At 34.1% G+C, this 16,695-nt stretch overlaps 2 protein-coding genes across 4 annotated transcripts; one reads left to right on the forward strand and one right to left on the reverse strand.

Moving 5' to 3' along the window:
- The first annotated feature begins 398 nt into the window (after positions 1–398).
- Positions 399–9,858, forward strand: LOC105329483 (tolloid-like protein 1). 2 transcript variants are annotated; one of them, NM_001305312.1, is given in 18 exon segments: positions 399–641; positions 1,545–1,632; positions 2,476–2,597; positions 2,883–3,000; positions 3,286–3,464; positions 3,555–3,782; positions 4,136–4,348; positions 4,438–4,551; positions 4,647–4,792; positions 5,063–5,258; positions 5,797–5,919; positions 6,637–6,797; positions 7,572–7,752; positions 7,846–7,971; positions 8,069–8,413; positions 8,637–8,817; positions 8,977–9,049; positions 9,219–9,858. In NM_001305312.1, coding segments are annotated over 18 exon segments (2,808 nt in total). In that variant the 5' UTR covers positions 399–538; the 3' UTR covers positions 9,330–9,858.
- On the reverse strand, positions 9,644–15,036 carry LOC105329482 (IQ domain-containing protein K). Of its 2 annotated transcripts, none has more exons than XM_011430758.4 (8): positions 15,007–15,036; positions 14,768–14,858; positions 14,360–14,614; positions 13,758–13,855; positions 13,559–13,611; positions 13,355–13,432; positions 12,924–13,008; positions 9,644–10,166 (listed from the first exon to the last, which is right to left on the reverse strand). In XM_011430758.4, exons 2-8 carry the CDS (start codon positions 14,820–14,822, stop codon positions 9,963–9,965), a joined length of 828 nt encoding a protein of 275 aa, XP_011429060.3. In that variant the 5' UTR covers positions 14,823–14,858; positions 15,007–15,036; the 3' UTR covers positions 9,644–9,962. The 2 variants fall into 2 exon arrangements, with proteins under 2 accessions (XP_011429060.3, XP_011429061.3); XM_011430759.4 differs by lacking the exon at positions 15,007–15,036 and adding an exon at positions 14,949–14,984.
- Between the last annotated feature and the right edge of the window lie 1,659 nt (positions 15,037–16,695).

Genomic DNA, 16,695 nt, shown 5'->3' on the forward strand with positions numbered 1-16,695 from the left:
ACATGCCAGAGAAATTTAACTGCTTGGAAAGACTTTGTCTTTAACACACATAAAAGCCACATCGAGTGGGATTTCTACAAAGGATACATTCGTAGCTTAGCACGAACTCCAGAACAGAATAGACAAAAAACAAACCACCATCATGGGTTTTTCGCTTTTAATTATAATTTATTCGTCTCACTCGGGTGTAAAATTTCTGTCCAACCACGTGCGTTTTAAATGATCAAAAGTGGCCAAACATATTATCTTCAATCTCTCAAAGAGACTGTAGTATACATCAGTGATAATAGTGTGAAATGAGATAGAAAGCATGTGCGCTCGATCTGATTTTTTTATCTACAATTATTTATATTGCCCACAGCTGGTTCAATACCGCTTCGAGCTTCGCCAAGGACATTCTGAAATCGAGGTTCTCGCGAGATCTGACATCAGTTCACGGGGCTTTAGTTTCAGAAACGGGTGCTTTATCACTTAAAAAATGAAAATGCCAGAAATCAGGAGGTTTGATTAAAAGAGATAGTGTGACTCTCGAAGAACAATGGGTCTCGGCCTCTTGTGTATCCTTTGTGTTACCCTGTTCAGTGCTGTGTGGTCATCTAGTGTCATATCCAGTGGACTTTATGCGGATCCAAGCAAAGCGGGTAAGATTTTCAAAAAATCATTGAGATTTTTTTTTTCTAAATTAGTTTATTTAACCAAATATGATAAATGATAATATCATTTCAACAAAATGTGATATTTAGAATTCAAATTGAATAAATGAGCGATTCATTTGCTTGGTTTTTCTCATATTGTTACACTGATATTATTAAATTATTCATGCTTCTTCAAACTATGACATCACACATACATACAATATCAGCTTTTAATTGTTATTCGAATGATATTCAGTCTGTTTCTTTTCTGATTTTGCTGATCAAAAATAAATATCGTTGATTTTTTTTCTATTAGAAAAATGCATACATGATAATTTTATCATTATACTATCAACTTTTTGCTATATCAACGTATTATGGACAACATTTCAACATACTTTGCTTTTCAAATGGGGTGAGAAAAAATGCCATGATAAGCCAAAGACTTTGGCAATTAAATGTCGAATTTATATAAAGAGTCACCCAAGGTTACTATAACACAATCGTTACTTGGTTAATATCACTATCACTTCTCGCACTATCAATCTCATTGTGTGGATTATTCTTTTAAACTGACTGTTTAGATCATTTTCTTATTTTAAAGAGAAGGGGGCGATGCATTTAATTATGTTTTGTTTATACCCAGAATTAAAACGAATCATAATGCAGAATTGTACAATTGCAGACGCATTTATTTGAACAAGTTTGTTTGATTTGTTTATATGATTTCTTTTATTTTATCTATGAAGACCTATTCAATAAACTGTTTCAGAATATGTTATTCAACAGGCTTGTTTCAACGTTTGTTTTTGTTTATACATGTATTTTAGCCAATCTTTGCTGCACTATTTCCCTGATGTTTTGTCTTATTAAACTCGGTATAAAAACATATTTTTTTTTATTTTTCAGCTTACCGAGATGCGGACATCGCGTGCGATACCGGGGGACTGGCGTTTTACCGGAACCTGCTCCGGTCCCGACAGACCACACGGATTCCGTAAGACACCGCGAAACACCGGACGGTGTGGTGCCCAATAAATTAAATCATTACTGAAAACAAATTCAATTAATTGATGAAGCTTGAGTGGCAATTTAATAGAGAGAAAAAAAACAGACCTCTTGTTTTCTGTTTTGTTTAAAGGTTTTTTTGGATAGCCGGGGAGTGTTTAGCATATGTATCTTACCAGCTGAACTCTCTCGGAGTTGAAAGAGGCATAATTTGGTTGTTGTTGTGCTGTTGTGCAATCTTTCATTAAGTTTCTATCACGCTGCTTCCTTTGAGTGGTGGTGACTTAGCATGTAAGGTTAAGTTTATTAGAGGATTGTCAGATGGGAAAAGAACCTTGTCTATCCCTTTGTTTATTCCTTTTTTCTTGATATAAAAATCTTTAATGAGGAAAAAGGGGCTTTAAGGAGGGGTTTATATAGCCTTTACATGTACCTGTTACTCAATTCATTTGATCTTATCGATGAAGTAACTTTAAATTAGATTGAATTAATTAAGTTTAGCTCGAAATTTTTGTTTGACAGATAGTTTAATATATTTTTAATTCTTTCGACTTTATGTAAAATATTGTCATTTTGTGATTTTAAAATCTCTAAGGTGGGTCTAAATACAAAACCGCTAATATGACCAGCATTGACTTCGTATGCACAGTATAGTAAAATTATAACTTACATTATTATGGCCTACAGGTAAACCTACGTGGTTTGACGTTGTTTTGATTATTTGTTTATACATATGATGTGTATCAACTGTAAATGAGTGTTCGGGAATTGTTGATATCTTGATATGAATCATTCTACAGTATATGCGATTTAAAATGTCTTTTCTTTGCAGCCATATCCCGTCCTACAGCAGATTCCCACGCACGTTTCGAACACGTCGCGCCGCCACGGGGGACCTGAGTCGTCTCTGGCAAGATGGCGTCATTCCATACCAAATCCAGTCCAACTTTACAGGTTTTTTAATGATTCATACACAAAAAATATATGTATGTTTTGCAAGTAAACAAAAAATCAAGGCATGTTGGAGTACGTAATTAATTATATACTAGTACACGGTTTCACTCTCTTTCGCTGTATAATTTATACAAAGTCCCATATTTAATGATGTCGTTTTGAGAGTTTTTTTATCTTCATTAAAATGAGTCAATTCTAAATTTTGAATTCACCGGTCTAATACATTTTTGTAAAGATGTGCATCTTTTTGACATTTATTTCTTTTGTTTACGTACCAAACGTTAGCCCACCAAAAAGCCATCTTTGTGTCTGCCATGCGTCACTGGGAAAACTACACGTGCATCACCTTCGTGGAAAGAACAACCGAACCCGACTTCATTGTATTTACACAAAGACCATGCGGGTGAGATAATAGTACTATACATGCGCGGATCTAGAGGGGGGGTCGGGGGGGTCCCGACCCCCCCTGGAAAATGAAAATTTATTAAATTTACCTAGTAAAATTATCGCGAAAATATGCCTCGGACCCCCCCCCGGCAAACACAATTATCCTTCGGACCCCCCCCTGGAAAAATTTTCTGGATCCGCGCATGCTATATTTTCCCCCTCCACTTTATTTTTTTTTTATTTTTAATGATAATATAAATTACGACCTGAATATCAATATAACATGGCTCGTCTTTTGAAGATGTTGCTCGTTTGTTGGGAGGGAGTTACGAGGAGCCCAAGCCATTTCCATCGGAAAGAATTGTGATAAGTTTGGCATCGTTGTTCATGAACTGGGTCACGTGATTGGCTTTTGGCACGAACACACTCGGCCAGACAGAGATAAATATATACAAATTCTGAGCGAAAATATCAAAGAAAGTAAGGCGTTCAAGAAAACCTTTTTTTGTGTGTGTGGACCTTTTGCATGACTTGAATCGAAGAGTAATTATATTCTTCGTATGCTTGTAGATCATGACAATAATTTTGCAAAGATGACCTTGACCGAGATCAACTCTCTTGGAGAGGAGTATGATTTTTCGAGCATTATGCATTACGCTAGAAACACGTTTTCGAAGTCGAGTGACTTGGATACTTTGGTTCCAAAGACGCTAACAGCAGATATACCAGAGATCGGTCAAAGGCAACGTCTGAGTGTAGGAGACATCATCCAAACCAATAAACTGTATAAATGTCCAAGTGAGTCTTCTGCAAAATCATAAAGAGTCGTAGAACACGCACTTAATTCAACTATATGTAGAACACACACTTAATTCAACTATATATCTTCGTGATTGCTATGACGCATTTTACAAATATCGAACAAAATAAAAGAAAGTGATTTTTGAAATATGATTACTTTGAAAATTAGCTTTCAAAACTTTATTTATTTTCTATGATAATAAGTTTTGTATTTATTAAGATATTGAAAGAGTTGAATCTATTGACCAAGATTTCAAATGTGTGAAATCACCCAAACTGTTCTATTTTGGAAGTGCATTGCATGTATTAGTATTCCATATTAAAACACTACACGGTTTTTTTCTCTCCAGGTTGTGGTGCGACGCACCAGGAATCGTCCGGCACCATATCTTTCAATGCGTCTGGAGGGGTCACCAAACAGTGCCAGTGGCGGATCACGGCGGCATACGGCGAGAAAATCAACCTTAACATAACCTCACTTACCATAACAGACACCCCCGATGTGTGCTCGAATAGCTTTCTGGAAATTCGCGACGGACATTTCAAAAAATCACCCCTGATCGGTGAGATTAAAAACTAAACAAAAATTAAGTGTTTACTCTTGCTCCTATTTTTATATATATTATACTGTTTTAGCATTCTAAATTGCCAGGTCGTTACTGTGGAAGTAAACTTCCTCCGGCAATTAAATCAACCGGAAATAGACTGTGGCTTGCATTCGAAACAAAATCTTCCGAAGACTCCAGATTTGCAGCAAGTTTTGAAGGTATCTTTGAAGCTTAACTCATTTCCTCCAACCAAAAATTGCATTCTCTGTCAATTTATCCTTTCTTTGGCACAACCCTTTTATTAAAATTTTAGCAATGTGCGGGGGAAAGATCAACAACAATGCGGGTCACCTGACCAGCCCTAACTACCCGGATGACTACCACCCTAACAAGAATTGTGTGTGGGTGATAACTGTCAGTCAGGGTTACACAGTTGGTCTAGTGTTTGATTATCTGGAGGTGAGTTCGATTGGAAATTCTCCATGGTCCAAAGATAAACTACCTATCTACTGTCATGATGTTAATTTTAAATTTACAGGGTGTATATGGTGTAAATACAAAATTCACAACATGACACTACTTTTACTTCTCGTCGTATTTTCTATCTGTCTCAGCTTGGTTGGGTTTTTATTTATTTTCAGTTAAGATTTTTGATGCTCTGTAAACACAACCACGTGCCATTAAACTATTAATAAAATCAACATCATCTTCTTTATTTTTATTTTGAAGATTGAAAGCCATGATGACTGCGTGTATGATCACTTAGAAATTCGAGACGGAGGCGATAAGAACGCGAATGTCCTCGCAATGCTTTGTGGGTATAATCTACCTGCTCCGATAAAATCAACTTCAAACCAAATCTACATCAAATTCTTCTCCGATGACAGCGTCATGAAGCGCGGGTTCTCCTTAAACTTCATTGCTGGTAAATCTTGGCATGGTTCAAACAAGCGCAAGGAAGATAATCATGTAAAAATACACCAGGCTTGTCTGTAAATTCAACAAGTAAAAATTATGGTAACGTTTTTGAATATTTTAAGGTGGAAAGTATAAAATCGTGCACACTAAACTTTTAAAGTTCTCAGCATAAAAAAACTCATAAGATATAAGGTGAGGACTTTTTTAACCTCTTACAATTTCGTTTGGGTTTTTTTTCGTAGGGTTGTCTTTCAAAATATTGTGGTACTAGAAAACAAGATTAAGTACAATGAAGTACATTTACTACATTATGGTTGTACGTGTATAACCATCCATGAAAAAAAATGTGTGATGACTATTAATTGATGCGGTTTACATTATTCAGAATTTGAATTTTTTTTAATTATAGTATGATATGTAAGGAAAAATTACAAATTAAATAAAGTTGTATCTCAAACATTCTGTATCAGAATATGTTAATAAATTATCCTACTTTGCAACACCAATATGAATGAAGCTGTATTTTAACCATTTTTTGTTACCAGAAATTGACGAATGCGCAACCGGAACTCATGGCTGTGAGCAGATTTGTATCAACACGATGGGAGGTTACAAGTGTGATTGTAAACTAGGCTATGAACTCCATTCTGACGGCAAAAAATGTGAAGGTCAGTTGTCAGGTCAATGCATTGCCCACACAGATCAATTTTTACGGGAAAACAACAATAATAAAAAAAAACCCAATACAACAACTTAAATACTAGTAAACAGGTTTTTAGAGTCAATATTACACTGTCTTGTTGGAATTGTATCATAATATGATTTTATTATATGTGTATGTTTTTATCGTTCATTTTGTTTTGATATAGATTAGTTTTGCAAAAACTGCTATTGATATTTCATTTTATTTACAGTGATATTGTGGTCACTGGTATTATGACAAGTATGTTTTTTTTCCTTTATCAAGTATTTTATTTAGCCTTAAGTCACCTTAATAAAATTGAAGCAATATTTTGGTAAAAAATTGTTTCCAAATTCACCAGGTTAACTTTCGCAAATGATTTGAAGGAGTCGTTTCTTTTTAATGGTTGTTTACCCCCCACACCCCCCACCCCAATAAAATTGGTTATAAAAATTCTGCAAACATAATTAGATATAAAACGAATTATACGCTTGAAGAGAATGAAGAGAATTAGTTTTTGATTTATCATAATAAAACAAGTATAGACTTTTGATATCGGTCAATACATGGTTTTATGGACCTAATGAGAGTAAATCAACCTCCTCAGACTTCGTCATCGGTCGATAAACTCTCATCAGGTCGATAAGACCATGTATTGGCCTCATCAAAAGGCAATAATTGTATAATATTGACCTCCCGACAGATGCGTGTGGTGGATATCTGGAGAGTCAGACCGGAACGCTGTACAGTCCGTCGTTTCCAGACACGTACCCGCCCTCCAAAACCTGTGTGTGGGAGATCAAGGCCCCGGAACAGTACAAAATCACCCTCACCTTCACACACATTGATATGGAGGGAAGAAACGTAAGAACTATTTACTTACAATCATGAATGCTTACATACCGGAACCGAATTGTTTAAGGTTAACGGTCCTGATGATGACGCTGTCTTGGTAAATGTACTAGTACGTTGTTAGAAAAGTTCGCGAAGAGAGTGATTTCCGTGAAAATTGCTGTGTACTTTGTAGAATGACGTATGTTTTATAAAATGACTACCAATTGAAAATAAGTATGCAAAACATCATATGATTTGAAGTAGTAGTTTGGGCCACTTTGAAATAAAACTGTTGATGAAAGCAATTATATTCAAAATGTAATGAACTGAACGATGCCGCATTTTTTAATAAAACATTCGTACAGTGGAAAACTTTTATAACACTCCAGCTGGTTTCGAACTCAGCTTACGCTTTGACTGCTTATGTTCTATCGTTATACATCAAAATTGTGAGAGAGAGAAAAATACATAATGTTATAGATATTTTTGTTGTTTGTTTCGAAAGAAAGTACATGTATGTCTTCATACCGGTATTGAAGTGACCCATTCTTGCTTTTTAAATGATCGTCGCACTGAAGCAGTTTTTAAGCCCGCATTCTGAAAGATTTATTGAACTGCGTTGGTTTGCTCTCTATATATTCATGCTAACCTTGCGTACATACACTAAGTCTTTATTTATACTTTCAATGGAATCCGAGATGGAATTTACTCAAAAGAAAAGGAAATTGATAGACATCTACATCTTTGACTCAAAATACTGTAATGATGTAAATGTACAATGTATTATTGTCTTTTGTGTCATAGCAAGAATGTGAGTACGACTATGTGGAGGTAACTGGAGGGGCAGGATACAACAAACCGTACGGACGATTCTGTGGACGGGAACTTCCGGACGCCATTACTTCCGATTCCAACTCCCTCCAGGTCAAGTTTAACTCCGACGATTCCGTCCAAAGTACAGGCTTCCAGGCAGAATACTTCATTGGTACGCAAAACCAGAACGTTTTTAAAAAAAAACAAAAAAACAGCAACATGTGATACGTCGAACTGGTCATTTCTCTCATCCTTTTAATTTCAGACAAAGATGAATGCGCAGTACGAAGAGGAGGCTGTCAACACACCTGTGTAAATACAATAGGAAGTTACATGTGCGCATGTCATAACGGATATACGCTCCATGAAAACAAACACGATTGCAAGGAAGGTTGGACATACATCTTTGAGTCTTTGGTAGACCTAAAAATGATCTTTGAAAACATTAGAACTTTCAAATTTTGAAACAATCAATTTTCATCTTTCAGATGTTGAAGGTTGTCGACATTATCTAAACGATCACAAAGGCGTAATAGTCAGTCCGCTGTGGCCAAAATATTATCCTAGCAAATCAAACTGCGAATGGAGGATAATAACTGCGCCCGGGCATCGCATCAAGTTGACCTTCGACGAGTTTTCTATAGAGCCTCACGACCAATGCGTTTACGATTACATTGAGCTGTTTTCCGCCCCTAGCAAGCTCCTGGGGAAATATTGCGGGGGCATTAGTGACGTCCCGAGCGACATCATCTCTGACGAAGAGGAGCTGATCGTCAAGTTTAAGTCCGATGATTCAGTTCAAAGACATGGGTTCCAGGCTGCATATTCTTCTGGTAAAAAGTTTGCAATCATTGTATATGTTGAATTTACAAATTCAAAAAAAATTATAGATTGACAATTTCACAAAGGATTAAGATAATAATGATTTGATCATAAATATTACATTTATTATTTGATTAACTGTCAATTCCTTATGATTTCTAATATCGTGAATTCAAACGACCACGTACGTTCGCTATACTTTATGCAGTAGGTGGTAGTATTTACATTTTATAGTCTGCGGAGGCGACCTAAATGCTACATCAGAACGAAAGACAATCTACTCTCATGCAAAGTACAGTGACCAGAACTACCCCAACAATGCCAGGTGTGAATGGACCATAAAGGCATCCCCAGGGGCCAAGGTCAGCCTCAAGTTCACCACCTTTGACCTCGAGGATGGGAAAGATGAGTGTGGGTACGTATTAAAAGTCAAGAAGGCCATTTTTCGGGGATATCATTTTTATTTTTTTTTGGGGGGGGGGGGGGGGAGAATGTAAAAATAATTGTCGAAAATGGGAAAAAAACGACACTCAATATCTGACCAGATATACGTCAGTCTTTTTCTTTTATGTAGGTATGATGTTGTAGAATTGTATGATGGCGTGAAGGAAAAGAACAAGCTTCTTGGATCTTATTGCGATGTTCAGGTATAAATGCGCCAAGCATAGAGTTTATCTTTTTTGTCATGTTTTTGTATTTGAAACTTATAAAGTAAAACGCTATATACCAATTAAAATATCATAACGAAATATCTTTTGTCGCGCTCTTGTGTACCAAAAAAAATCAATATTTTATACAAATGTCTTTCAATTGTAGATTCCACCCAAAACTGTCACAACTTCAGACAAATTGATCATTGTTTTTAACACTGACAATACAGTCACGTGGAAAGGATTTGCCGCGGAGTACCAGGAAGTGGTAGCATAAAGCGGAAATGATGTCTATAAAAGCATCGTCTGCTGCTTTGTAAATACTCGCCTCTCCTCTCTGAAATGGCAAAAAGGACTCGTCAAGTGTCCCTAAAATACACCAAAGAACCTTAAAAACATACACTGTACGTGAAAATAAAGTCACATTTACCATATTTTCAGATTAATGTAAACCAATGTACACAACTGACTTGCTTTTAATGTAATTGACCTTTTCGTTTAAACTACACAGGTTCCATTTCCTTTTATCAAAATTTTTCGGTTTTTATTCTATTTAAGTTTACATTTAAACAAAACGAAATATTTACCATAGATTTTATGTACTTTTTATTACATGTATATACATAAAAACAATATCAAACAACATGTATGTATACATGAACATGTATCTTAATATATCACAGTCACTATAGATTTAAATTGCCCACATAACTTTCATGCTTATAATTGTTTTTAACTTCAATCTTCATAACATTAAAATAATAATCTGATGTTCGTTTTTTCTTCAAATAAATATACAAGTGCAAGTTTGTTGTTGTTTTTTTTTTCTTGTGAATTGACAATACTTTTCCCCTAGTGAATTAGACAAGAAATTGACCAAACATCCGCTACTAATGTGGATATTTCCACTTTAACTCTGTTTGGTGGGCGACTCCACGCGGATTTCTTTGTTGTCCACTTTGAGCTGGTCCTCCGAGGCGTTGGGGGTGGGGCGGTCCCAATCGGGCATCTTCTTGTCCCAGAACTCGCTGACCTTGGTGCTGATGTTACCGTTCTCTTCGCGCCATTCCCTTTGCCATTGGCGGAGCTCCTGGACCTCGCCATCTTTTCTGACCTGTCAACAGATTAAGAATTCTTTTTACAAAACGAAATTTTAGCCGGATGCAGAATGATTTTTTAATCATACACGTACGACGAGTACAAAAAAAAACATTCCTCAGGACAGGATGTTCCGAGGGATATTTTTTTTGCTAAGGAGAGAAGGGTTTTTGTAAGGCCTAATTTCGGCAACTTCTATACTATAAGAGCAATTAACAAGTCTGGTCCGGTCCCTCAAGAATCATGCATGCCATTGAACCAGTTTGTATAACATAACATGCATTTCAATGAAAAAAAAATCATGGTGCATAATTTCTTTAAGTCCCACGTTGTAATTTTTTTGCAATGTTTAAAAGTAAGTGCTGATAGTAAAGTCCTTAATCTTTATCTCCGTTTCATAATCTAAGATTTTAAAAAAGTTGAGACAATTTTTTTTGTTTTCATTTTGTAAACCGTTTGAAAAAGTTTCTACTCATATATTTAATAATTGTATTTTTTTTCTTTCCCCCCCTTGTACCGCGTGTTTTGCCATTTATTTTATACATGAGTTTAAAAGGTTATTGGTATTTATTTCGCTACATGTACATCATTAATATCCAATTATAGATATTCTGACGAAAAATTGGCAAATCTAACCTTTTCTAATAACTTACAAAAATACTCCGTAGTTACCTTTACCTGATAAATTTCAATATCATATTCATTTTGCCGGTTTCCATGATTGCTACATATGTATATTTATTGAAAACTGTTGGTTATCGCTTTAATAATGGTTTTCTATTCATTAATAATTCATTTAAAAAATTAATGTGATGACAACACATAAAACAGTACGATTTAGACAGACTAGGGTTCTTAAAATCTATGCATGATTTTTTCCTTAAAACTGTTGTACTTTTAGATACTATTTAAGGAATGAATTCAATATTTTTTAGTTTTATACGATATAAAATGGTTTGGGGCAGTTTACGCTTTATAAACCGCGAAGCGGTTTATAAAAAAGCGTTAACTGTTCCAAACCATTTTATATCGTATAAAACTAATAAATATTGAATTCATTCCTTATAATTTAATTTATTTGCGATCCATTGTTGATAAAAACGGTCATTTGATCTATAAAATGACATCAAATTGTACAAAATTCAAACGTAACGTCAGGCGGATTGATACGTTTTTGACGTTTGTCATACTATGACGTAGGCAACATTCTTTATACGATATAAAATAAATCTTTCAACCAATCAGAAAGCGTGTTACAACCAGAATTAAATTATTTCAATCTCAAAACCACTTTACAATGGTCTAAAGAGACTATAAAATACATAATTATTTTAAAAGAGTTTCTAATTAAATAACAACGGCGTATACGTGAAGATACATGCATAAAGAAAGGTAGCCCTGTGTTTTGAATAAATGATATCAAGAAACTACCGGGGGAGCATATTTTGTTTATTTTCCTAATAAATGAACATAATTTTCTTAAAAACATTGTTCAATATTAGACATTATACTAGAAGGTTTAAAACTAATAGCATTTTTTTTTTATTTTGGTATAACTTACTGACAAGTATTGATTTCTTTCTTGTTGTAATGACGGACAATTCAGAATATAATGAAATTTATCCCCAATGTCATGTTTTGTGCATTTTAAAGTACAAAGGAAGCACTTCCCTTCTTTTATACAGAATACCTTGATAGAGGTGAATATACAGTTCAATCTAAATTTAACAAGGTCCAGTTTAAATGTGTTGTTCAGTTCTTAATCAAACAGGACAATTAGCTATGTCAATATTTTCATTATCACCGTATTTGATAAATATGGACGGCATCAAAGGCGATGAGGGCTCCATTTAACTTCATTGTATACATGCATAGCATATAGGTACATTAGGCTAAAAGCAATAGCCCATGATATGCCAAGTATGTAGATTAAAACAATTCTCCATTAAATGCATTTGCTTAGCTTTATAGATGTTTTATTGGTGTGAAAGCATGTATGTCCTTTATTTCTACATGTATCAATAATCAATACATTCTTAAATACATGAAATATAGACCCCATAACTTAGTTTGTAAGGTGGAATATTTTTACATGAGAAAATGGGAACAGAATACCGATACATGTAAACAGTAATATGAAAGTGTTTATGAAATTCTTGGGACATATTTCCATTATCATAGTAACTATTATTTATATCAAAATAAGACACTGCTAAAATGTCTAAATTTGTGCAGCCAATTTCAAATACATGCACATTCAATTATTTGATTAAAACAAAAGCATATGGAACCTAGGCAGTTAATGCATTATACATGATTATGTTTATCAGTTGGAAGCAGAAGATTGCACTTCTTGTCAGAGTGTGATAATTCCTGAATGTCTTAGATATTCATTTACTAACTAGATATCCAAAATTCTTGAAAATAAGCTGCGGCTCATTTTTAAACATTGATTAGAAAGTTGGGCCTTCAAATAAAAGTGGAAGGCTGGAGACGGAGTTAAAATGCGGTAGAATTCTGTGTAAAGCCGTAGAATAAACATGTATGGCCTACTGTATGCACGAAAAATACACCCGTTTTATTTTCTTCGTTGTCAGCAGGCAAATTTAACACTGGGCGAATTCCATTCTTGCAAATAATATCTCTTTTAACACAATTACACTTGGCCAAATTCAAGATGGGACGACATTTTTTGCAAACCAGCTTCTTATTAAAAGTAAGTCTAGCAAATTTTCAAGATTTTACAGGTAGTGACAAGTATTGGTATACTAACAAGATATCCCCTCCACTGTGATTGGATGACAAGGGCCGCTTCCTCCTCCGTCCAGATGAGAGACAAGGGTAGTGGGGGGCGGGGACTGTAGTTAAAAAAAATATATGTAACTAACACGTTAATCAAATAACTTTTGTTTCGACAAACATTAGACAATTATAGCTCCTGGTAACCTTGAACGAACTGAGCAAATGTCAGTGCATGTAGAAAATGTATCTATAAATATTGACAGTTTTAACTTTAAGTGATGATAGTAAAATAAATATGGAATATATTTGTGCTATTAATATTTTTTATCCATAGCATATTTTTTTCATAATTTTTTAAATTTTAACTTCATTACTTTGTATAACTTGAATATACTTTAAACATAAAATTTAAAAATAGGTTGATATACCGTAGATTTTAAATGGAAAAATAAATTTTCTTACTGAGTTTCCCAGTGTTTTGCTACAAATGGAATCTTCTCAAATGTGATTTCCTTTCTGTCATCAAACTTTGGATTATTTCTTTTAAATAAAAAATTATTCAAGGTTAACAACCATAAACTTGTATCACAAACAATATATGGTCCATTCCAAAATGAATGTAAAAAGAAATTGTTTGAAATGAATATTTAATGAAGTCATAATTACTTGTACAAATGCTCTGTGATGTAATCTAAAGCATTAAATGCTGTTCTTTTTCTCTGAAATTAAAAACAAGATGTTAAAAAAAGAACTGGAGATTATTGTTAATTGAAAATCAGTAAGTTTTATCCATTTTCTTAAAACACAAGACATCAGCTCCATTTTGACAAATGATAAAGAATGGGATTACATTTTTTTTTATTACCTCTAAGCATTTTTCTTTCTTTGCTTGCCTTAGCATATCTTCTAAAGCTGGCAACAACCATGGGAAAACATAATGTTCTAAATACTCTCTTGGTGTACCTAAAAATTTAATTCAAATTGTTGATCTGTCATTTAAAATGTTGGTAGATGTATTCATAATATATAATTTGTCTCTGAAAGAGATAAGCAAGGAAGCTTAAACACAGTGAATATAAATACTAGTAAGTAAATATTTTTACAATACAGCAAGGATGTCTTGAATATTCATAAGATCTACACGTTGTTCAAAAGTTTTTCATGGGTCACATTCAAACTGAAGTTGTCTAATTACTAAGCATTCTTTTTCTATGATCATAAAGACAACATACTCAGACTTATGAAAATTGAATCATTTGATCAACTTGTGTACATCACAAGAATCACATAACCTTGTGCAGTAATCTACATTAGCACATTCTCACATCATCCGCCCATCAAGGGTCCTGAGTCCACTGGTGTCTATGGAAGGCCATGAGTGGACTTCGGACCACTGAAGATGCGAGGATGATTTGAGCTGAGCAAACAATCTTGTTTTCAATCAGATTGAAGAAATCCTATACTCACAGACATCTTTATGGGGAGGTGTCGGGGGAGGAGAGGGGGGTGTCTCTGGGGGTTTATCTGTGAATGTGTATCCTGCACAGGATGGATGACTGGTAGCAGCATCCAATTCCTTCATGACATCTTCATCAGCTTCAACACGTTCATGCATCTTTCCATAGAAAACAGGGTTGTGTTTGGCAGGATCAAAATCCTGGTACTCTGTCTTAACTGACATTTCATCATCAGACCTTACTGGAGCTGATCTTGATGCAAATTCTAAAGACAATGGGAGGAATACATTATATACAATCAAAATCTTTTGCCTGTCAATATAATGAATTGCACTGGTGCAATAGATATAAACACTTTACATATTTCAGCATGTAGAATATTAGGCTAACATAGCATGTATTTTCAGTTGTAAGTTACCTTTACATATCTCCTCCCACAAGTTTTTCTCCGGAACTCGTGTTATGACCGACATTGTTTACATTGGAAGCGATACTGTCTTAGTAAGTTTCTACAATACACAAATGCAATTTTCTCTATTTAACATGAAAAACTGGAATATTTGTAAGAATTCATTCTCTTATTCGGTAATTTTTTTTACCATTAAACCATTTAAAACTGAGAAAAACTTCAGAATCAAAAACGTAAATAATGGTTACCAAGTGGATTTAGAATTTTCACATTCCGATCCCGATTTTATTGCCACAGCCGTGAAAATCCGCAATGACGGAGTTAACTTTAGCATACATCTATCAAGTTCAAATTTTTAAAGAATCGCGACTTTCAAGTTGATTGAGTTAACAGGAAAATCTATGAATATATAAATTAAAAAAAATGATTTTTTTTTATAATTTAAACTGATATTGATTTATTGTACATGTATGTCCCTGCAGCAAAAATAAACACTGGGGATGTGATTGATTTAATCGCTGGCTTCAGAACGCATGCCAAAGCAGGCTTCTAATAATTCACTAAGTAATGTATCTTTATTGTTGTTACTGATAAATAATATATTGAATACGATCTGATTAAAATCAACCCTTCCAGATAGAGACTTTAAAGCAATGAATGAGAAATAACAATTGACTTCATCCCACCCCCCCCCCCCCAAACAATGGGAACGGGACGTTTCGCCCCTATTGACGTTTCGCGCTGAGACGTTTCGCTCCTAAAGACCTTTCGCGCTGAGACGTTTCGCACCTATATTATATTTATATATATATATAATTAAAATTGACTTTATTGAAAACATATCTACAAATGATCATGTTTAATGTGGTACATTCACTGATAATTTTAATAATGTAAAAAGCGATTATTCTATCCACGTTCAAATATAATTATGTTTGTTTAGCAATCATTATTAAGTGTCTGAATCGGTTTTCTAATTAAGATATTATAACTAATTTGGAGGCTCTCCATGTCAAGCTAAAGAGGTGAAATTAAACTTTTATGATAAATAAGATTTGAATAAATCATTAATTTTTGTCAGTAGAATGATTTCTCTTCTAAGGAATATATATACAACAGATAAATTTTTGTACAGGGCGACAATAATTCAATTTTGCTCGGCATTTCCACAAAAGTATGGCTAACAGAAATTTATAATCCGATGTTAATATATATATATAATTATAATCATATATTAGAAAAATTTGATTAGCCAAAGGTGTTAAAACTTATTTAGAGGCTCTCAATGGTAGGTTAATATCAATTTACTGTTACCACATAATTAAAAGCCGCAAAACATCTAAATCAAGCAATCATAATTATGTGTCTCATCAAATTTCTAATTACCCTAAGGTGTTATAACTCATTATTTGGAGGCTCTCCATGCTGATATCAATTTACTGTTGTACCACATAATTAATAGGCGCGAAACATCTCGGGGCGAAACGTCTCAGCGCGAAAGGTCTTTAGGGGCGAACCGTCCCGCACTCCCAAACAATGACCACTGTCCCCGTAGTTATAGATCGTCAGAATATAGGTGCATATGTGAGATAAATGTCGAAGAAAGCTAATTTGTATACATATTTTTTTCTTGCCTTGGGTGAGGCGAGTGTGCATATAATATTTAATATTATCTTCTCTTTTTTTTAATTATTTTTTTTATATTCCGTTCTTTCCATTCTTGATATCTAAACTAAATAATCATTCGATTATATTAAGAATTAGAATATTTGATAAGATTAAATGAAAATAATTATTTTCATATTCAATTTTATAGTCATTCATTAAATCATTTTTTAAAATTGTTTATTCGTTCGTCCCAAAGACATCGACATAGATTTGTTATTCAAAGGAAAGCTCGCAATGTAAAATCGTGGGATTATTCACAAATCAGGTTC

Source organism: Magallana gigas, chromosome 7, assembly GCF_963853765.1.
Source record: "Magallana gigas chromosome 7, xbMagGiga1.1, whole genome shotgun sequence".
Lineage (NCBI taxonomy): Eukaryota > Metazoa > Mollusca > Bivalvia > Ostreida > Ostreidae > Magallana > Magallana gigas.

Bases quoted from the DNA above. Each gene is read 5' to 3' on its own strand.
- LOC105329483 (XM_066089309.1), top strand. From the start codon at position 621: ATGCGGATCCAAGCAAAGCGG. The intron at 6,798-7,571 runs GTAAGAACTATT...TTTGTGTCATAG, and splicing joins TTGATATGGAGGGAAGAAAC to CAAGAATGTGAGTACGACTA. The intron at 8,414-8,636 runs GTAAAAAGTTTG...TACATTTTATAG, and splicing joins CCAGGCTGCATATTCTTCTG to TCTGCGGAGGCGACCTAAAT.
- LOC105329482 (XM_011430758.4), bottom strand. From the start codon at position 14,822: ATGTCGGTCATAACACGAGTTCCGGAGAAAAACTTGTGGGAGGAGATA. The intron at 13,612-13,757 runs GTAATAAAAAAA...TTTTAATTTCAG, and splicing joins AGAAAGAAAAATGCTTAGAG to AGAAAAAGAACAGCATTTAA. The intron at 13,009-13,354 runs GTAAGAAAATTT...TTTTAACTACAG, and splicing joins GCAAAACACTGGGAAACTCA to TCCCCGCCCCCCACTACCCT.